The sequence below is a fragment of the Macrosteles quadrilineatus genome, unplaced genomic scaffold (genome assembly GCF_028750875.1).
Source record: "Macrosteles quadrilineatus isolate MER2022 unplaced genomic scaffold, UCM_ALF_1.0 Scaffold_1__1_contigs__length_201487025, whole genome shotgun sequence".
Classification (NCBI taxonomy): domain Eukaryota; kingdom Metazoa; phylum Arthropoda; class Insecta; order Hemiptera; family Cicadellidae; genus Macrosteles; species Macrosteles quadrilineatus.
Genome location: NW_026542594.1, coordinates 97,630,293 through 97,653,586, shown reverse-complemented (window position 1 = coordinate 97,653,586; position 23,294 = coordinate 97,630,293). Strand labels below are relative to the sequence as shown.

At 33.6% G+C, this 23,294-nt stretch overlaps 1 protein-coding gene across 2 annotated transcripts; it reads left to right on the top strand.

The window, feature by feature from the left end:
* The first annotated feature begins 2,144 nt into the window (after positions 1 to 2,144).
* On the top strand, positions 2,145 to 19,342 carry LOC128982235 (annexin B10-like). 2 transcript variants are annotated; one of them, XM_054401300.1, is made up of 9 exons: positions 2,145 to 2,225; positions 11,060 to 11,090; positions 11,632 to 11,808; positions 12,013 to 12,220; positions 13,113 to 13,192; positions 15,289 to 15,361; positions 15,851 to 16,024; positions 16,511 to 16,692; positions 18,921 to 19,342. In XM_054401300.1, coding segments are annotated over exons 1-9 (984 nt in total). In that variant the 5' UTR covers positions 2,145 to 2,223; the 3' UTR covers positions 18,978 to 19,342. The 2 variants fall into 2 exon arrangements, with proteins under 2 accessions (XP_054257275.1, XP_054257276.1); XM_054401301.1 differs by lacking the exon at positions 2,145 to 2,225 and adding an exon at positions 4,622 to 4,706.
* The last annotated feature ends 3,952 nt before the right edge of the window (positions 19,343 to 23,294 follow it).

Sequence of the window (23,294 nt, the reverse complement as noted above, 5' to 3'; positions counted from 1 at the left end):
TGGTTTGTGTTACTTAGCAAGATGTTTGACAAACGTTCATCGCGAGATAATACTTTATTGATAAAGATATTAATCTTCAAGAAGAACTGGTAATATTGGAATAAATATAAATTGGAAATAAAAACTTCACGAATATTTACAACATTTTTAATTAAAAACTCATTTACTCATGAAATTAAAAATTATAATCTAAAGTTCTAACCCATAAAACATGTATACAATATGGAAAAATCCGATTTTCTGAAAAAAAAAATTGGTTTTGATTAAAATAAGTACGTTATGGTTCTCATAATTCCAAACAAAATAGTGCAAACACCCATTGGTGTTAAAAGCTATCGCAACTTTTGTTTTCCCCCTTTAAATAGCATAGCTATTCTAAGTGCTTACCGACGATAATGGTTGTTGACAAGCCAATGGGAGAATGTATAGGTCAGATTGATGTAACAGTTTATTTACATTGTTATATTTTATACTGTAAATAGAGGGTGAATGTCGTAAAATGTTCACTACAGTATTGATTTCAAACAAATTGTTGATCCCACAATAATAAAATGAATTATTTCCCACTAAACCAACCCTAAGTAAAAATATTTCAAATTGTTTAAGAATAAAGCATATACCCAAACCAGATATTCACTAGTTCAAATCTCACAATTTTCAATAAAATACAGGTCATATTGAACTTAATTGTTCTATTCGACATCAGAATTTTACTTTTTATATTGTTTTTAAAGTGGCGACTATTTATGTCAAACATTTGGAATTATATTTAACACCCTATATTTTTCAGGAAAATGCAGATATCTCTAAGATAGTTAAACATTTGCATTTCTTATTAACTTTATACTTATTTTTAAACTAATTGTGCACGCAATATTACAATAATATCTCAAAAGATAAATATCTAAAGTAATATTCATTGAAGATATTTAGGTATTAAAAACTTAAAAATTCCAAATAACATCATATGTCAAACAGCATATCATTTCAACGGTATGGCAATTCCGACCAACTTTTTAATTTACAACTTATCAGTTATTATTTTAGTTTGTCTAGGTGTTAACCCATGTTTAAACCCATGTTAAACGTATGTTAATTAAACACATTGAGTCACAATGTCGAAAGAGGTACCAAAGGCACTGCAATGATTATTTTTTATGGGAAAACGTGTTTTAGTTGATAACTTTAAAACTAAAAGGGATGCGGATAAAGTTTAAATAAGGTTTGTAAGTGCTTTGTATTACATCAACTTTAAACTATAGTTATACCTTGGTGATTGTTTAGTGGTATTTTTTATTCCATCATTATGGGACTAACAATGATGGGGGACAATGATAGGTAGTTATAAAATAGGGATGACTATTGTCTGAAATCAATAGTGGTCAGATTCGCCCTGTATATACATACAGTAATTTACTGGTGTTGTATGATTTTTTTAAAATCCCAAATCACGCAATAAATATTTAGATACTGAAATGGGACTTTTCGTGTTCTTTTTAGGATATATATTCGCAAATGCAAGGTCAAATAGTAGGACACATCATTATTCAAGGACGGATTGAAAACTATTAAAATAATGTATAGACATAGTATCAAAATTACTATTTGTTTTTTCCACATTTTACGGTTAACTTAAATCACAACCCACCATTTCATAATGGTGTTTATAATGGTTATAATGGTTATTTATATAATGGCGTCTGTTTAATTAAGTGTGTCTATAGTCTACTTTAGGTTTATAGCTTTGAAAAGCTACTTAATATTCAGTATCAGTACAAATACATTTCGGGGTTGGAAATCAGTTACAAATAACGTTCAACCAACAATAACATAAAATGAAGATGTTTCTTCATAGAGCCAAAAAAGCCAGTCTTATATAATAAAGGCTCATGCACTGAAAATGTAGATATAGGTTGCCCTCAGTTTTCATAATGGCATAAGTACATTAAATGTTACAAATGTTTAAATTCCTTTTAAAATACTGTTCTATTTTGACAAAAAGTCTTTAAGGTGAAGTATTTTTGCAAATATGGAAAAGCAGTACCGTGTTTTGAGATTTGTTAGTAGGAGACCACAATGTTGGGGAGATTCCTGTTTCGCTCCAAAGTCCATAGTTGGGTGGGGTATCAGAGTTGAATAATCGCAGTCTGCAGGGTGCAGGCAGAGTGACCAGTGGCATTGACCGAGTAGAGTTGACGAGTTGTCTCGACTGTTGGAAAAAACATGTGAGTAAAAGGCATTTCATACATTTACACCATACATAAGGGTTTCCTATAAATTCTACCCACGTAACATTAAATTTTCTAGAGTACTGGATAGGAAATAAGTTGCTTAAAATTGCTTGACGTCAGTTCTGGTTTGCGCTTAAAACTATATGGTTACACACAACTTACGATGACGTAGGATTTGTATACATCTTATCCGATCTTATCTTAATATTACTATAAATGTAGAAGTTTATATGTTCTGGACCAATTGAGCAGATTGTTTCAGTAATTTAGTCAATATACCACAGATGAACATCGGCGTATTTTTATTTTTGTATATCACCTATTCCTCGAACCCACTATCCTACAAAGATATGTTATTGGTATGAATAATCTTGATTAATATTTGAACAAGCTGCTAAACCCGTACTTCGCAACGGGAGGAGAATGCGATGAGAATAATGTGGTTCCATAGACCTGGCGTATGAAGTGGTTACTTATCCATAGTTCATTTAAGAAAAAAAAAATCAATTTCACAGCTTGGCGTTATAAAGTTATTTTTTCAAATTAATTTAAATTTCCTAGACAACTTAGTTAACTTGGGTGTAAACTTGCGTGTTTAAAAATACTCTAACTATGATTTAATTTGAAAATAACATTTTACCTAAAAGTACCTAACCTACTTTAAATAAAACACCTACATTTAAGATAAACAGATAAACAATAATCGTACATATAATACAGAATAATAACATGCCATAGCGTAACATTTTATTATCATTATTTGTTTCTCATTCGTTTCAATGTTAAAGCGTGTTACACGTTAGATAAAATGGCTGGCTGTGTACACTCTGCATCCTGTAGCTCAAAAACGAGAAAGTTTAGAGAGAAAATTCAACGAAATACCATAAAATACAGAATTTCCAACATTTTATCATGTATAGCCGCCATTTTGGTGCCATTATAATGGCTTAATGGCCTTCTTTTAAACAATAAAATCAATTTCTTTATGAAATATTTTAGATTGTAAATTCAATCCTAAAACTTATTTAGTTATTGAATTACCTTTCCAAACTCATTTATGAGCTGCAGTAAGCAGAATGTACACCACATACAGGACTTTCTTATTATAGGTGTAACGCACTTTCAAGGATTTTGTAATAGGACTTTCAAGTAACTCTTAAACTAGTAGAGAAAATATCTGCGAAATAAAATCTTTTCTTCATATGATCAAAAAGTTAGCAAATAATTCGCTCACTTTAGGTGAGACACCCTGCATAATAGATCGTTGTTGTTATTGTTAGTATAACAATTGATATGTTATTGTTAGTATAAACCAGCACGTGTGGTAAGGGCTAGTTTCTAATTATTAATAGTTGGTGTCCAAAATTAACAACTGAGATACTACATATTAATTTCTAGCCATAAACTATTTTACGATTTATAATTATTATATAAAAGGTAAAATTGAACTATCAAACTACAAAAGTATATATATCAGCCAGAGAGCACAGCATTCAAAGATCTGATATAGTTGTCTACTGTTGATTCTGGTGAGGTTATGGTGAGGTAGAGGAGGTGGAATCGCTTCTCCTCAAACCTCCTAGATTTTGTAAACGAGTTTTTTTAGTGTTGGTAACATTTAATTAAGAACTATAGTTTCCCAAATTATAGAATTTTAGACACTGGGTTTTTACCTAGTAATTTGTACTTGTTGTACGAAATGTTATTTGTTTGTATCTTTCCTGTTTGTGCAAATTAAATAAGTCCATGAATTTCTAATTGAATTGTAATATTATAAAAAACCAGTCATTAATTGTAATGAGTTGCTTCTTATATTCTCACTAAAGATTCTTTAATTGGCATTAAGGGCTCCTGTATTTTTTTATAGGAATGTTTTTGGAAGTTACAATATGTGTTGGTTATCAACCTATTCGTGCCAATGATCCTTGAGCTTGAGATCAAGTGTTGTGAAGCTTTAGGTGTAAGACATTGTTTCTTGCACTTAATGGCAACTGAACCTGATTCTAGAGCTACTTTCTTGTAGCCGTGGATGCATATTTATGAATGAAAAATCTTCTATTTTGTTAATTGTAGTATATGGAGCCCAGAACGTGCATCCCCTATGCAAGTTTAACGTTATCAGTGGATCTTCTAGCCGCGCTGCGACTTGGTCCTGATTATACTTGCTCAGTTTCACTTCTCACCGACGAGAAGCACATTTTACTTTCTTCTACAACATCAAAGTGCTACTTCAGTATATTCCCATTGAAAAAAACTTGGAGGGTATAAAGAGCACAGTATGACTATACGAATACATACTGTATCCAGTAGTCGAGTGATTTCTTATCAAACAATGTGTTATCGCGTCGTGTGTCATGCATGCTGCTTGATATAGACGGTCGCAGATTGTTGGCTGTGCTGGTCGTGTTCGTCGCGTTCACTTCTGGCCCTCTGTATTGTGTTGTTTATCTTATTTGGAGAGAATTACAAAAACGAGTAAGTGACGTAGACTAGAGTAGATTCCAGCACAATTATTCTTAAGAGAATTAATCGATAGAACTCGAAACCAGATTTAGGAGTTTACACGCGGTAAGGAATTATTGAAGGAAATTTGGCATATAAATGGCTTTTCCAAATTTGGGCGCACTCAAATCACGCACTTCAACGCGTAAACCGTGCATATTGCTGAAAGAGAGCCCCCATACGAGTCTGACCACATTGATTTCAAATTGTTCAAAAATGTGTAAAATACATTAGGTTGCGCCGAAGAATTGTCATTGTTACACCGAGAGTGGAAACTCGTGCACGCGTTGGTAGTCCATCCCAATTCTGCTATGCGAGCCTAGTATAGATGAGAGAAGGAAAGAGAGCTTATAATATCCAAATCTAAATACGTCTATATTCATATTTACAGAAGTTAGTAACTGTACATTATTTATTAATATTAATATTAATTAACAACACTACACATACACTTTACGAGTAGAACACCGGTTAACCGAAACCCAGGTTAAACGAAACGGTTCTATAAATTAATACAAGGCTAAAATGTAAGTGCAATACTTAATATATGTAAATAGCGAGCCCCTCTCTCTAGAAATGGGTTTTCGTAACACATTGTAACATTTTTGTAGCTGAAACAAAACACTGTATTGTATAGACATTGTTTTAAATTCATTTTGCCTTCATACCGTAATACATAGGCTATTTTTATCACATGTTGGGTTAACAAAAAAATTTGTTATTCGAAACGACTCTTCCCCCTTTATCTCGGTTACCCGGGGTTCTACTGTAACTTCATTTGGTACTGATATATGTACATTACATGCAGTATGTTAAAGAACCTCTCACAATATAATATAATGATATGACTACTGAATAACTCCTGTATTCGCCAATTTAACAACTGTTTATAGTTAATAATATCACTACTGGCCAGACAACCAGTAAAATACTGGAGATCTTTCTAGCGGTTGAGTATTTTATTTCATTCAAGTACAATACTTGAGGCGGACGCTGAAGATTCAGGTACGGGTCATGTGCGTGGTTGATGGGGGGTGAGGACCTTGTGAGTGGTTCGTATGCACACCCAAACTTTACGATAGGTAATCTGAAAAATAGAAAAACTGTTATTTTCAAAGGATTATTTCTATAATGTTAAACACCTAAAGCAACGACCGCCATGTTAAAGCAAATTCCTATAATTTCTCAATTTTAACTATTATCTAGCTTTTATCCCTTCTAAATAATTAACTTAAGAATAGAGCAAAAGATCAAATTTCAATGCAGTTTTGTATCAGTGCCAATAGAATGTTGTACTTTTTATGCAGGATGCAGTGGAGTAGGCTCGCATCCAGCAGGAGCTCGACCCTAAACGATTTAATTTTTTGCCTATATTATTTGACCCAAGGGTATGTTTGAAAAACAGACAGAAGCTTTACAAAATATGTTTGCCAAATAATTTATTGGGAACGATGATGAATTAGGTTTCTTAGAACTGTATTTCGTTTTAGCAAATTTCCCTATAGGGAAGTAGCTATTATTGTAGGTGGCACGGTAAGACCTGGAGCCGGGATTGATACACTTTTTCATTTTGATGTCCATATAAATTTAGTGTTTTATTAAGGAACGCGGCAGCGTTCCGCCCCGCCAAGTCCCCCAGCGGTACACAGCTGCTGCAGTGTATATATACATGACGTGACAAAGTGGCTTTTTTACTCGTCTATAGCTCTGAAGAAACAAAAGCTATTAAAATAATTGTTCATCCACTGGATAGGGGCAATCATTCTTGGCAAAATAAAAAAAAGAATTTAAAAAAAGGTTGTGTTTGAGCCAAGAAAAACTAGTTTGAAAATTCAAAAATTTTCCGTGTTCTCCTTCTTCTCCTTAAATGTTGACGGACCTACAGCCCAAACCACTGGCTCAATTTTAATGTTTTTTATGTTGTTTGAAAGCCCTTAGAGTGTAGATGTGCCTTTTGAGGGTCACAAGTCGGTGCGTTGACCCATAAACCCTTGGCAAGCCCTCAAAGTACGATTTTGCCCATTTAAATAACATGGGATTAAAATCAAAACAAAAGAAGGATCAGCTGCGATTAAATCTCAATTAATTTAAAATGTTAGAGAAATTCATAGGATCAGCTGAAAAATTATTTTAAAACTTTTATAAAGTACTAGCTGTAACCCGCGGGCTTTGCCCCGTTTAACTTCTTAATTTTCAAGATTATCTCGTTCGCATGGCTCAATCACGTCCTGGTTGAAGTTTGTTCGCTACGCTCACTCACCTATAGGTTGGAGCTCGTTCGCTACGCTCACTCCCCTTTAGGTTGGAGCTCGTTCGCTGCGCTCACTTGCCTTCAGGTTAGCTCGTTCGCTAAGCTAACTCGCCTCTAGGTTGAAGTTTGTTCGCTACGCTCACTCACCTTTAGGTTGCAAATTAGCTGTTGTCATAAATGTAAAAGAAATAATAGTGCTGCACCCTGTTGGTAATCCTTTTGACTTTAATGCTATTGAACATCATAGAACAGAACCAACTTGTTTAATTGAAACAGCTGTTAAGATTCAATAATTCCATTTCTCATAAGGTTAACATGGGAAACTCCAGAGCCACTGGGGCGGAGCCCGAAAGGATTTTTGAAATAAGAATATGCCTATATGTTAATCGGGAATGTGAGCTATCATCATGCCAAATTTCAGCCCAATCCGACCAGTATTTTTCGCGTTCACTTGTCACAAACATACATCCATACATCCATACATCCATACATCCAAACTTTCTCATTTATAATATTAGTAGGATAATAGTGCTGCACCCTGTTGGTAATCCTTGTGACTTTAATGCTATTGAACATCATAGAACAGAACCAACTTGTTTAATTGAAACAGCTGTTAAGATTCAATAATTCCATTTCTCATAAGGTTAACATGGGAAACTCCAGAGCCACTGGGGCGGAGCCCGAAAGGATTTTTGAAATAAGAATATGCCTATATGTTAATCGGGAATGTGAGCTATCATCATGCCAAATTTCAGCCCAATCCGACCAGTATTTTTCGCGTTCACTTGTCACAAACATACATCCATACATCCATACATCCATCCATCCAAACTTTCTCATTTATAATATTAGTAGGATAGCTGTAACCCGCGGGCTTTGCCCCGTTTAACTTCTTAATTTTCAAGATTATCTCGTTCGCATGGCTCAATCACGTCCTGGTTGAAGTTTGTTCGCTACGCTCACTCACCTATAGGTTGGAGCTCGTTCGCTACGCTCACTCCCCTTTAGGTTGGAGCTCGTTCGCTGCGCTCACTTGCCTTCAGGTTAGCTCGTTCGCTAAGCTAACTCGCCTCTAGGTTGAAGTTTGTTCGCTACGCTCACTCACCTTTAGGTTGCAAATTAGCTGTTGTCATAAATGTAAAAGAAATAATAGTGCTGCACCCTGTTGGTAATCCTTTTGACTTTAATGCTATTGAACATCATAGAACAGAACCAACTTGTTTAATTGAAACAGCTGTTAAGATTCAATAATTCCATTTCTCATAAGGTTAACATGGGAAACTCCAGAGCCACTGGGGCGGAGCCCGAAAGGATTTTTGAAATAAGAATATGCCTATATGTTAATCGGGAATGTGAGCTATCATCATGCCAAATTTCAGCCCAATCCGACCAGTATTTTTCGCGTTCACTTGTCACAAACATACATCCATACATCCATACATCCATACATCCAAACTTTCTCATTTATAATATTAGTAGGATTTATTTCAGGTATACCGAATGATTTGAGCTACTTACTGTATAAAATTACTTAGAGCAGTGATATTCCCCGATACTTTCCATTGAAAAATGCAGTGTACCGATGGTACACTGGTACAGCAGCTCGTCATTTTTAACAGTTTAATACTACTTATCAAAACATATGAAACCTAGGAACTTGAAACTTAGTACTAGTACTAAGGTTAGTTTTAACATTGTTTCTTCATAATATTGCCAAAATTTATTTAACTAAATAAGGTTAGTTTTATGTTTTGATACACTAAAACAAATAAAACAATCGGGAAAATCCGTCTACGTATGTTAAACAAGCAAAAAAGTGAATGTAAAAAGTGATATGTAAATTATTTAGGATAAAAATGAGTTTTTCAATATTTGTTTTGCCTTATGCTATTTCTAACAAACCTAATCTGTTTGATTACATTTTTACTTCTCTAATAAGGGCTCAATTTACACTAGTCTTTAGATATACGGGTTTAATTATCGGAACACTTATGTAACACCAATGCATTTTATGTGTAGTTGTGCCCTGGTCTATATGTAAGAGAAAAGAGGATTTTTATTTTAACTGTTAATTTTCTACAAAAATAAATACAATCTAACAAAAAACCACTAAGTGGTAACACTTCCCCCGCCAAGTCAGCAACCCAAAAAAGACAATAAATCACCACTTTTCCGCCAAGTAAAACAATGTAATGTATGTAAGTTTGGCCACTTGGCGGCAGACTTTTGCTTGATCACTTTAAAAAATACCATAAAATTAGTTTCATTGAGCAAGTATCTCTCCCAATAGTACATTGCTAGATGAGAGCTTATTTTACAAAATTTGACCTTATTTGTGTCACATTTCATAAAATCATAATAGTGATGGTTTTATATTTACTGATTACCTCGAAATTATTATACTTAGTTGGACTAATTAATTAGAGAAGTTGATTTGTGAAATTATCCACCAACGTAACTTTAATGAAAAAAAAAAACAAGCAAAAGTCTGCCGCCAAGTTGCCAAACTTACATACATTACATTGTTTTACTTGGCGGAAAAGTGGTGATTTATTGTCTTTTTTGGGTTGCTGACTTGGCGGGGGAAGTGTTACCACTTAGTGGTTTTTTGTTAGATACATTACTAGCTGTACCCGCGGGCTTTGCCCCGTTTAACTCCTTAATTTTCAAGATGAGCTCGTTCGCATGGCTCAATCACGTCCTGGTGAGCTCTTTCGCTGCGCTCACTTGCCTTCAGGTTAGTTCGTTCGCTACGCTAACTCACCCCCAGTTTGAAGTTCGTTCGCTACGCTCACTCACCTTTTGGTTGCTTGCAAATTAGCTGTTGTCATATATTAAAAAAAAATAATAGTGCTGCATCCTGTTGGTAATCCTTGTAAATTTAATGCTATTGAACATCATAGAAAAGAACCAACTTGTTTAATTGAAACAGCGGTTAAGATTCATTAGTTCCTTTTAAATATGACAAATCATAAGGTTAACATGGGAAACTCCAAAGCCACTGGGGCGGAGCCCGAATGCCCGATCAGAATAAAAACTACTTAGTTTCCTTATTTAATGCCCAACGAATCAGTGTACCGAATTTCAGCCTCCTAGGTAAATGGGAAGTGGGAGAATTAGTGAGAGTGAGTGTGTCAGTGAGTCAGTGAGGGCTTTGCCTTTTATAAGTATAGATTAGATTAATACATACATATATATATATATATATATATATATATATATATATATATATATATATATACGTCCGTGAACGCGATAACTTGAGTAATTTTTGTCCGATTTTTACAACATTTGGTTTGAAGGTGTAAGAAGGGATAAGCTTGAATGAGTTTGCGAACCAGCATGATCAGACCTTGGGAACAGGGTTTGACGGGGGGTTTGTATGGAGTAAAAATGGGTTTTTCTAATTTTTGACCCTCGAAACACAAAATTTCCCAAGACCAAAATTTTCTAGACAATTTTAAAGAGCTTAAAAATCACAAATAATTTAGTATACCAAAGTGTTTTGTACGGTTATTGCTAACGGAGAAAATTCAAAATATTGTAAATTTAAAATTCTCATGTTATACTTATGCAGAATATTGTAAAATGGTGTGCGTAGTTTGTTTGTTTATGGAAATATTTTGAGCAAACTTGGCAAATCTTTTATTTTATGCTAAGCTACTAATATTTTACTAAAAAGACACTTTATTAACCTCCCTGTAGCAGCAAATCTAGGTACTCTTTAAACCTAGTGTTATTTAAATAGATTTAATTTAAAATCAATTCAGGCAAGTGGACATTCGCTTAGGGTGCAGGTTTGCTGCGGCGGGGGTATTTAGTCAATTTGTAACCTAATGTTACTTCAGAAGTAACCAATATTGTTATAAAATCGCCAAAATAAGTGTCAGAATCCGTAATTTAACTAATAAGTTTTACAAATATATGTTACAATTTGTCCGTTGTTATAATAATATTTGCAGTATTATCTGTTATAATGTGTTTAGCATAACATATTTAGTTTACTGATGATTAGTAAGCTTCTGAGTATTTATCAAGTATTTATTAAGTATTTATCAAATACTTTTTGTTTCAGGATGGCTTTAGGGTTTGCATTCAACAACAGAGTAAGTATAAGTTGATTTTAACACATACTACCTTGCTATATAGCCTTAAATATGGCTACCGATACTTAATACTTGTTACAACAAGCTTTGTAGCTATTTAGTCAGTGGTAATACAACCATTCGGGATTCGGGTTTCTTTAAAACAGTTGTAAAGAGCTTTCACAGCTTTGGTTGGTAATAGTATACATTTTTTTATCTTTGTGCTAAGCCCTTTTAATACCCTTGACAAGTTGAAGAAGATTCTAAATGGGGATTCAGTAAACTTCATAATTAAAAATTACATTAAAAGAACAATTTTTAAAACCGTGAATCATCGTCCCACTCTCTGTGTTCCAGTGACACTTCTTTAGAAAATCGTACTACATTTGGTAAAAAACCTTTAAACAATAGTCTTAAGGGGTGAATTTTATTAACGACCGATAAGGTATCAATGGCAGGGCTGTCAAGAACCAAGCACAGGTAAGAGATGCATTGTCAAGGTGGTTTCTAAGATGTAGTAACAACCCATATTAAAGTTATGTATAAGCCTACTTATTTCCAGGCAGTGCCAACTGTAATTCCTGTCAGTGGCTTCAACGCTGTCGAGGACGCCGTGGCGCTGCGTCAGGCGATGAAGGGGTTCGGAACTGATGAACAAGCCATCATAGACATTCTGACCAAGCGATCCTACAACCAGAGACAGGAGATCTCCAAAACATACGCTACGGAGATTGAACGAGTAAGCTCAAATGCCTATTTTGTTTGTTTGTTTACTAGTGATTACTAAAGTAAATCTTTATTTAGAATCTAGTGAGAATCTTGGATGTAAACATATTTTAGATATACCAAAATCCAACAAGAAATGTTGAGGATATACTCATATCATGAAGTATGGCAATTAGTAATTTGAAGTATATATTTAAAAAAATATTTCTTTCTTTAGGATCTGATTCGGGACCTGAAAAGTGAACTGTCTGGCAATTTCAAAAAGGTTATTATCGGACTGATGACTCACCCAGTAGAATATCTTTGTGAACAACTCCACAATGCGCTGACGGGGATTTTGAGATGTAACAAAATGGCCCTGGTTGAGATTTTATGTACCCGCGACTACAAGGAGATCAAACAAATCAATGACACATATGAAATATGTAAGTATAAAACACACGTAGAATCATAATTGATCAGTTTTAATCTCTCTTTGTTATATTTCCAACATATTTTCTCTTTGTTTCCATTTAAAAAGGTCGTAGCAAGTATTTTTCACTAGCATGCCTACAATAATATGTACACAATACATGTTTAAGCAACAAAACCCCTACTGTTACCCAACGGCCATTTTTGGCCACACTCGTAATCTACATATTTCTGTTTAATCTGGATAACCTACACGTGGTACTGATACACCTATATTACATGCAGCATGTTCTAGAACCTCTCACAATATCATGATGAGACTAGTTAACAATCCAGAACAATTGACAAGTAAAACATAATGCACCGTTTCAGAAGTGGATCCCGTATAAAGTATTTAATAAAAACCAGGCAGATAGGAAAGTAAAACAGTACCTAGTTACATAAAATACCCTAGTATAACTGAATGTTAACCTCAGTCATATAAATAAAAAAGGTTAGTAAAAACACAGTTAATCTTATACAGTATGATGCATTAATTAAATTACCTCTAACATTAATATAGCTTTTTCTTTTCCATATTTTATAGGTCAAATAATAAGTTTATATTTGCTATACCTGAGTTGTTAATTGAAATACTAAAATCAATTATTAAACTATTATTTTACATTTTCCTGGTTTACGAAATGAAATCAGTAAAATCATTTGGGTTCTTTGTCTACTTTTCTTCGTTACACGATATTTATTCCCTTGAATCATATCAAACATGTAAGAACTTGTTACATAGAGTTTTTTCGTACTCCTGTGATACAAGTGAAATTAACTATGTTGTATTCATATATTTTATTTTGTTAAAAACCATGCTTTACAATATACAGTTTTTATTTTATTATGTTATTTTATTTTTAGTGTACAAAAGACCATTGATAGAACACGTATGTAGTGTGACCAGTGGAGACTTCAGAAGATTTATGACTTTGATTGCAACGGTGAGTTATTTACTACTAGATGCTATACCCGAATGCAAAAGAGGCAATGTTAGTTCTTTGAAAATTCTATAACATGATAGCACATCTACTATTTGATTTAGAAACGAAATTGAATTGTACCACTTAGCAACTCAGGCTGTGAAACATTAGACTACATTGAACTGTAGGCCTACCACTTAGCAGCTCAGACTGTGAAACATTTGGGCTACCTAGGATTTTATTTTGTCAACAAATAACTTGCAAAAAGCTGGTTAATTTTGAAATTCTTATAGCAAGTGTGGCTTTGAACGTTCCATAATTCAAGGCACTTCGATATTTACAATCTTACCAATTATTATAGAAAAATAACATTAAAACTCATTCCACAGATTTTAGAAACCAAAGGCAACTGCACACCACTTGGTTTTAAAATATTACCTTTGGTTTAATTTAAACAGCTAATCACAACCACTAAATTAATTGTCATGATAAAGTTAAGTAAAAATAGGAATAGCTATTTTTTCAACATAAAAGCATGCATGAAACACAGGCCATAACAGGATTCATGTATAACAATAGGATAAAAAACATTTACTTCTGCTTGTTGCTGTATCCCAAATTAGTGTTAGATTTTAATGTTTATTCAAATTACATGCTGAGTAGTTTGTATTGTAAACTAAAAATTACCACAATAGTTCCAAACCTGTGCATAATGTAATTCCAAACTAAGGAGGCATTTTAGTGAACATATAATCAGGCGAATGGAAATTTGCTTTGTCTGCAGGTTTTCTTCAGCGGAGGTATTTTTTTACTGTTTCCACAAAAATATATCTATAAAACTGAGGATAACAGCGGATGATGATATGGCAACAGTTATAGAATCTAACTTATTTTATCAATGAAAGATTTATTTTATCAACGACTTATTCCATATGAAATGTTATCTCACTCTTAAATTTGTTTAAATCAACTGTGTTGAATTGTTGTGAAGTCAAGTACATTTGACACTAGTTCTGCTTGTTTACATTATGATTTTTCTCTTTGTTGTCATGTTTACCTATCAATATTTACTTTTAAAACTCTCACCTCAGAAATATAAAAGCCCATGGGGCAGAGCTCTGAATCAATATCGAAGCGGGAACAGTTCTATATGTATCCTGGAAGCAGTGTCCTTTATTTTGTGCAGCTTGAGCCCAGTCGGTTCAGTAGTTTTTTTAGTTTAGCTCATACAGACACTAGACTGGCTGGGTAGCTGAGTGGTTATAGTGCTCGCCTATATAGTAATAAAAAGGTCGCCGGTTCGATCCTGAGAAAAGTCAGTAGCTTTTTGATGGTTCGAATCTGGACCCAGCTGTTCCTGATAAAAAATAAATGCAATCGGCTTTAAATAAATGATCCTGACTAATGAATCCGCTGATCTTAGTCAGTAACAAAGCTACACAGGTCATCACACAACATTCTACACTCATCCTTCACTCATATTTGGGTTAAAATACGCACCTAGGTGGCGTCCTCATCTCAATGATTGACTATTGATTGATAATTGACAATTGAATGAAAAAGACAGACAGACAGATACCACCTCGTCTTTATAATAGTATGGATGGATAGATATAGATAGATAGATAGGTAGATAGATAGATAGATGGATGGATATTCAAAGTTATCCATGTTATAAAAAGTTTGAAAGTTATATATATTAGTTATATTAGAAGTTCACAAAGGTTCACACGTCAGACAAAGGTATATTTATGTAAGAATTGTGTGATAGAACCCTGCATCCTAAGTTTCTATTAGAATTGAATTATTATAAAAATTATAGTTCATCACACGGGCACAAAGTGTCTTTTCAACCCTCGCTCATTTTCGGACCTCGGTTTCACCTTGATAGTAAAACTTGAGCTTGGGTTGAAAAGATTCACTTTATGCCATAGTGATGAAATAAACTATTTATCAGATGAGATAAGTGTCTCATATCTTGCAAGGGGTATCGATAAAAATGTAGAATAATGAGTCCTTAATATTTTTGTTTTGTTTAGGAAGTATAATGCCTAAATATAAATAAATTCTCAATATAGTTTAGAAATATATTGTCTTAAGACAATCGCTGTTTCTAGGCTGTAAGAAATCAACCAATGCAAGTGTGTCCGGAGAGAGCCAGAGAACAGGCTGAAGCTCTTTATGCAGCAGGTAAAGTAACTACCTACACTAAGATAATGATTAAGTGCACTAAGAAAGCAATAACTAAACCCTTTAGAAAACTCGTAACAAAACAAAAGTATAAGAAGTGTTTTTAGTAAAATATTATTTGTAACAACTACTGTCAGTTTCCTGTTAAAAAGACTAGGAAACAAGAAAAGAGTTGGTATGATCTCCTGTTAAAAGGGACCAAATACAAACATCTGAAAAAGATAATGAAAATTTTCTGTTTTCTACTTTGATTACTTTGATTTCTTACTTTGATTTGGGGAGCGAGCTGGCGTAGTGGTTAGAGCGCGGGACTTCAGTCCCTGAGGTCTCGGGTTCGATCCCTGCCAAGTCACCAATGGATTTTATATAAGTGATAATGCCGCAACCCCTAGGTCTAGCCTGAAGTAATGTGAAAAACAATCCCAGGCTCGTGCCTAGCGTCCATAAGGACAAAAAAACTTTGATTAAAAACTGAATGCTCATTTTTAGGAGAAGCAAAATGGGGTACCGATGAAGCTGTTTTCAACAAAATCTTGGCCCACGAAAGCTATGGCCAGCTGAAATTAGTATTTGAAGAGTACAAGAAGATATCAGGACGAACAATCAAACAGGCGCTGCAAAGTGAACTGAGCGGATCTTTGCTGGACGCCATGTTGGCAGTGGGTGAGAAAATTATTGAAGTTTGAACAGTTTGACTAACTTTTGAACAGCTACGTCATTTATTCTCATGATGAGTGTAAAATGCTGGTGGAATTGATAGCCGTATATAATTTTTACCAAGGATATGGTCTATAGTCATAATTATTCCGTGATACAAGAATGATAAGCTTGATATGCTTGCTAGCCATAAGATAATTTTTTAAGTACAGTGGATCTGTCTACATCGTAAATGGGTTATTATAATAATTATAACCTAATAATACACCAAATAATATAACCTAACTTAACCTAAGGATCTAAGGTATTGACACCCCTTTCTGCATCCTAGAATAGCATACACTCAATTTGATTTGAATATTTCTTTTTCTTCGTTTTAAGTGTAGTGTTTCGTCGTTTCGTGTTTGTCTCTGAATTCAAGGAAGATCTCCATCAATTATCTTGAACTCCTTTGTGCGGTTATTGTTTTATTTGCATTTTTACTGTTCACAGTGCAAAATATAGAAAATCCAAAAACCTTTTACGCCAACCAACTTTACAAAGCTATAGATGGACTGGGAACTGACGACGCCACCTTGATCCGTATCATCGTCAGTCGCTGTGAGATTGACCTTGGCAATATCAAGCAGGAATATGAGCGACTCTACGGGAAAACTTTGGAGAGTGATGTCAAGGTTAGTATTCCTGTTATTAGTACGATGCATTCTTTTATTTTAGAGTGGAATGAAATGAGTCCAGTTAATACGTAAATTACGAGATAATTATCGTAAACTTATCATCAGCCCAACAACACATCCTAGCTAACTTTATAATAAGAGAATTTCCAGGTCACTGAGCTCTCAATGTTTGGGGTAACCAGTGATATAATTATTGATCAACTCCCATTATGAATGTGTTGGCTAAATTCGCATAATTTCCAACATTAAAGCAAGTTTATATATGAAAAATATATAATTTATTAGCAATATAAAACTAATTAGAATTACACAGCACTACATCTCGATAGCCAATGTGAATTAATTTACGACAGTTTTGATATCATGTGAAAATTAAATTTTTTTTATTATTGCAAAAGGCTTACACGACCCCTTTTCTCAGGTTGAATTAGAAAGATTCGTGAATATATTTAAGTGTCATCATAACAAAAACTTATTCCAAAATCCATTGGGGAAATGGAACAATTTTTTTAATCAAATGCACAATCTTCAAAATATTATTTTTACTATACTGTAGTTCGTATTGGGGAATATGCTGTCAGTCTGCCCAGTTTCTACCCATTTATTCATTCTAGAGCTGATTTATACTATCGTGTTAGTTCTTATTTTGTGTATTGGCTTTTTACTGCATTAAAACTATCCCAAGTGTAGGAAATAAACCTACTGTTGATCAATTATAATTAGAGTAAGTTGTTATTTGGAAGTATGAGAAGTGTAAATTTCGTAACCAAATTTGAGAAAGGGCTAGAACAACACAATGCAACATTAACAGCATCAGCAAACTGACACATACTGTACAGGCTTTGAAGACGTATGAAATTGATAATTTGTCAAAGCTTTGTATTTTTGAATTCAGCTTTAAGGTTGTTTGATAATAACACAAGAACAACTTATGGACTGGAAAATAATAATGTTTAATACATGTCCAACTTTTGGCAATCTTATGACTTTTTTACTAGACCAATGTTCCATTAATGAACTTACAAAATATCCCATGAATGTATAGTAACTTCCAGAATGTTAAGTCAAGCTCTCACAAGGTTTTGATGTCAACTCAACCCAATTCAACTAATACTCAGTCAAATCAGTACACATCTTACTCTTTAAGTTGTTTTTATGTGTAAGGGTAACCTTCAACTCTTTCATAGCGAACAGTTCCAAGCACTCATCCATGATGAAAAATCCACTAAACCCAACGCTGTTGTTCCCCTAAAAAGTATCTAACCCCCGCTGAAATTCCCGCTCAAAATCTCTCATTCAGTTAGAAAATCAAAACAATACGCAATCTAATATATTCGCCTTAAACGTATTGATTGAAGATGCTTTTGGTAACTGCAATGATTAATTGTTGGCTCGTTATTGATGTCAATTTTATCACGAAATCTCTAGCACACAGTTTGAGCTTACCGCTTGAAAGGTGCTCAGTGGATACAATGGGCATTGACCACTCCTCTAAAATTACTGCTAAGAGTATTGTTTAATGCAATGCCCCCTCCTTCTGTCAGCAGAATTTTTTTCTCCAACTTGATACTATTGTTATACCGCAAATCGCCACAGATCTTCCCGCATCGTCGCCTCCCGTTTATATTAGGAATGAATTTGTACACCTGCTCTTGGCTGATCCGGACTTTGACTGTCTGCAAAAGCTTAATCATCGTATATAAAATACAGATTACTTAAAAATATATACCGTATCCGCGTGGCATTTATTTGCAAAGCATTAGGTTTGCTTTAAAACGGCCAGATATTGTTTTTCTAATGGTAAGCAACTTGATAGACAAACAAACTACCGTTCTGAATATAATCAGGTTTCAACTGACTGTAACATCCTCGTTTGTAGAACGGGCACACTGCTAGTTATAACTTAGTTCACAACCTATATGCCTTGTCACTCAAACTAACAAATGTTGACTTTCACAAATTTATTATAGGGTGTGTATTGTTATCCCTTCAATAACATTGCATTGTTTTGAGTTTTAATAAAGGAGAATTGGATACGAATTTCGGCTAGTGAAGTAGCACTATTCGTTTGAAAAAAAAAAAAATAAGAGTAAAAACAGTCATAAAACAAAATTGTAATGTAATTGAAAATAGGAATTTAAAGAATTTTCCAAAATATATAGAGATCAGTATTTAGAGAAACACATATCAGAGGTTTCCCTTTACTGACATTGGTATTTTTACAGGGTGATACGTCTGGAGACTACATGAAAACTCTCGTTGCGCTCATCGGCGGTCCCTGATGTAACTTATCAATGTTAACAAATTAAACTCAAGACTAATACTCTATTTTTATTCGAGTTTTGACAGAAAATGTGTAAGCAAGCTTAGAGCACATTATAGCTAGTGTTAAATAAGTAAATGAAAAGACTCGAAACACTCAGGAAATGTGAAATGTGGCCAATCTTAAATTATCCTGCAATATTTTGTTCAAACTTATGAGGTACAATGATAGTAACTTGTGAGCTTTTGGGTCTGTTCGTATAAGATCTGTTTTAAGGTATTATTAGTTAAGATCAAGTAATATGTTGTATTTATAATGAGTGAAATGTATATGACGAATGTCAATATTCACCAAAGATGTTTTATCATATGACAATGAGCTGTTCACGCTAACAAAAGTGTTGTAATTAAAATACTTTTATATTATTAATGTTTTTCACTATTCATCCCACTGTTACTCATTGTATTTCCTGCTGAAATTTCAAACTTTATTCGGTTAGATAGTTAGGAATAAATTGTTCAACTATAACTGCACTTCATTCTAAAATATGGTATGGATACTACTTTGCCTGGCATAGAATGCATTTTATATACCACACTTCATATTTATTTTAACATCCAATTGTGAATTATATACTGTCAAAATATATGACAAATGAATAAAAGTATAACAGTTCACGAAGAAAAACCTTCACCAATTAGGCCTAGTAGAACCACATAAACTACAGGATATCTATAATCCACATTCGTGCAAGGATGACAATTTTACCACAAATACCTGCTGCCCTCGTCATTTTCGAAATGTAATTTTAGATTCAATTACAGGAACGTACTACTGCAAACTCGATTTGTTGGATTAATTTGGATGGTTGAGCTTAATCAATATGTAACTGATGATTTGGATTTTACTTTACAGTTCCGAAGGTTTCTATGCCGTAATGGGTTTTTGTAATACAAATAGTACAAATAGTACAATTGCATTACAAATAGTATTACTTTTAAATAAAAAGTAAGTTTATTTAACACACTATTACAATGACGATTCATTTGTTGAATTGGCTGAACTATGCCTTCATATAAACTAATATGTTAATAAGTGATTGACTTTCATTAATTACCAAAGAGGTTTTTAGCACACAGCGTAAATCTGCTTCTATTTACAGTTGACTAATAAAACCCAGCAGCACTCTGGAATTATCTATGGTAATTTATATTTGGAGGAGAATTAAAACAACTTACATAATTATTATATATTTTAAACTGAGATAATTTTCAGATAAATCGTCTATTAATACCTAAAGTTGGATGGGAATTTATTAGAAATAATCTCCTTGGTTCATGCAATAAAAGTTCAGTGATTGTAATATTTCAATCCACCTCGAGTCAGGCACCTGCCAAATCAACAGGAAATGGATTCGTCACTCAGATGCGTGCGGGTGACACTTCCATATAATTTTTTAAACATAACTTTAAACGCAATTTTTACCGGTTACAATTAACCAACAGTATAATATTCAATGGCATATAGTTTCACTATAAAATATACAGGATGTCCTACAAAGAGGTTTAAACGTTAGATTTTATATTACTTGGCCATTTATAGGCCGAACGTTTTGAGATTTAACACAGTTTATAAAGTAAATTGTAAAAATATTCTGTGCAAATTTCAGGCCCCTGACCTTGTTGTTTTAAAATGGTGACATATTAAATACCTTACCAGTTTGCTTTCTATCAAAATCACTTTCTCGAGTAATTATCTGATTTGTTTACTACGTTGCTATGATACACACATTAAATGACTGGGAATAGGTATGCACAAGTTTTGAATTAACAAGTCTTGACTCATTTTATGGTCCAAAAAATGGGTCAACAAATCTTCCGACTAAACGAAGCTCCACCTCATTTCTTAAATTATGTGAAGCAATTACTAAATGACCTTCATGGCCGTTGGATTGCTCATGGAAGTGATTTTTAGGTTGTCTACCTCAATCTCCATATTTAACTGAGTGACTTATTTTTATGGAGTATCTTAAAGGAACGAGTTTATACCCATAGTTTAAATGGTGCTAAAACGACCAATTGAAGAGGAACCTCCCCAGATACAGCATAATTAATTTGTAAGAACTAACGATTCATTTTTTAAACGCTGTTATCAGTGTGTCGCTGTGGATGGATCACACTTTATTTTATGCAGTGTGTTACACTCTACGATAGAGCTGCTTGAACAAAATCTTGAGGTGATAATGCCTCGCCAGTGTTACAAGCATAATAATGGGCATACCAAGATAAAAAATAAACAAACTAAGTTAGGGCAGATTTAACTTCTATGGTAAACCAAATGTGAACAAAGAAATGTTCATACTAATATCAGCAATCCACAGACGGACGTACATTTTCAACCATAAACATAGTAAGTAATAATTTGGTTGGATAGGTACACTATAGATCGAACACTAAGTACCACTGAATACCTAACATAAAATTATGTCTGGAATAGCTGTATTATATAGAAGAAAGAGTATAACCATACCCTACCAACAAATGGTAGTTTTTTAAGGCATGCTGTATACTTATCATTAACAGATATGATGGTATCATTTCATTATTACAGCGATGCCATTACGGTTTCCTGTTACATTTGAATCACTGGTTGGCTACAGTTTATCTGTAACCGTACTGGGTAACATACTATGTTATCATACTTTAATGGACCTTACAGCTGTTGTTATACACTGAACTACCAATTTACAAAATTATTACATTAACGAACTGTAAATAATGTAATAATTGTATACCTGTAAATCAATACAAATAATGAGACTAGACTAATACAAAATTATTTATGTTGTGTAGTTGATTAATCCAATGACAATGTTATTTTTGCCATCAGTCTAGTATCAGGCCAAAGTATTTTGTATGTGTAAAAATGAGTAATGTTTGGTTTCGTACTTAAATTTCAAATTTTAAAAGGGTGCAAGATTCGTCTCCGAGACAAAACCATAACTTTTTACCGTTTGTATAATTTCTTCCTACCTTAAAAGTTTAACAATTGAAAAATTTTGTGATATATATATTTAAACATTTATTTAAGCCGGTAAACTCCTCGAAGAGTGATTTACCTACCTAAATCAGGCTACAAATAACTGTTGACAGAAAAAGCTTAACATTATTTTCTCCAACTGTTACTGCTTAGTTTACAGTCTGACGGTGATTAACAATTCAACTGACTATAAAAAGCTGTTAAATTATTACTAGTGGAACCCCGTCGAAATCGACGGTAAATCTTGAGGTTTTATGTAAATTCAGCTAACTGCGATGGATAGAGTGAAGTCATTAGAATCTTAGTTAAATGGAGGGAGGATAAGCAATAATAAGTATGACGATTGCGTTCCCTAAAAAACGTGATTGATGAAATTCGTTTAACACAATATTTCCTACCTTTTTATCGGCTTTAGGTTGCCCAAAAGGTTTTTAGGAGTCTTATAATTGTTTGTTCATGAGTTTGTTTCATACCAAAGCCACTTTCACTATATGGGAGAATGAGTTCATATAATTATTCTATCATGTTACGGAAAGAGTCAATATTTATTACTAACCAAACCACTAATTCCATCTGCTTTAGGAAAATCATTCAGATTGTATCCAGATTTATAAGCTATCTTCATCTTTGGTCATAAAAATACAGAATTCTATCAGCATATTAAATCAGTTTTTTTTTTTTTTTTTTATAAAAATATCTGATTCTCCAGAAAGCAGTAACATTCTTACTTCGATCTCAGCAATTTTAATTCCTTCTCTTGCCACATCGACCCATGTATTTAATCATCCTGTTCTTACTTGATAATTCATTAACTTATGGGGTAGTTTTGCCTTGGCCATATAGATCACATAAAGCTGTGCATGCATTTTGTGGATTGGAATGAACCATAATTGTAGGAAATTTTATCACAAATCTTGAACATTTGCGAAACCAAATCCATAACCTAGTCCAGCCTTGGTAACAAATTATGCAAATGCGATGAGATGTGATGACACTGTTGTGTTTCCGAATGGTTTGTATGTAGTGAGGTTTAGATGCGTTGTTCGACCTAGCTACATGTGTACATCAAAGTAAAAACTGTGTACACATTTTTTTTAAATACCTGAATTGACATTAGTTCACCTACTTTACCAAAACCATAGACTACGTAGTTAGTCTATTCCAAAACTTGAACACAGCTCTCATCCTCAACGTACTCATCTATGACACAATTTTCAACCCAAAATTTTCTAAAAGCAATAAAGCATTGATTTTTGAACAAAACATTTAAAACGTATCATAAATTCATCATTTTTGT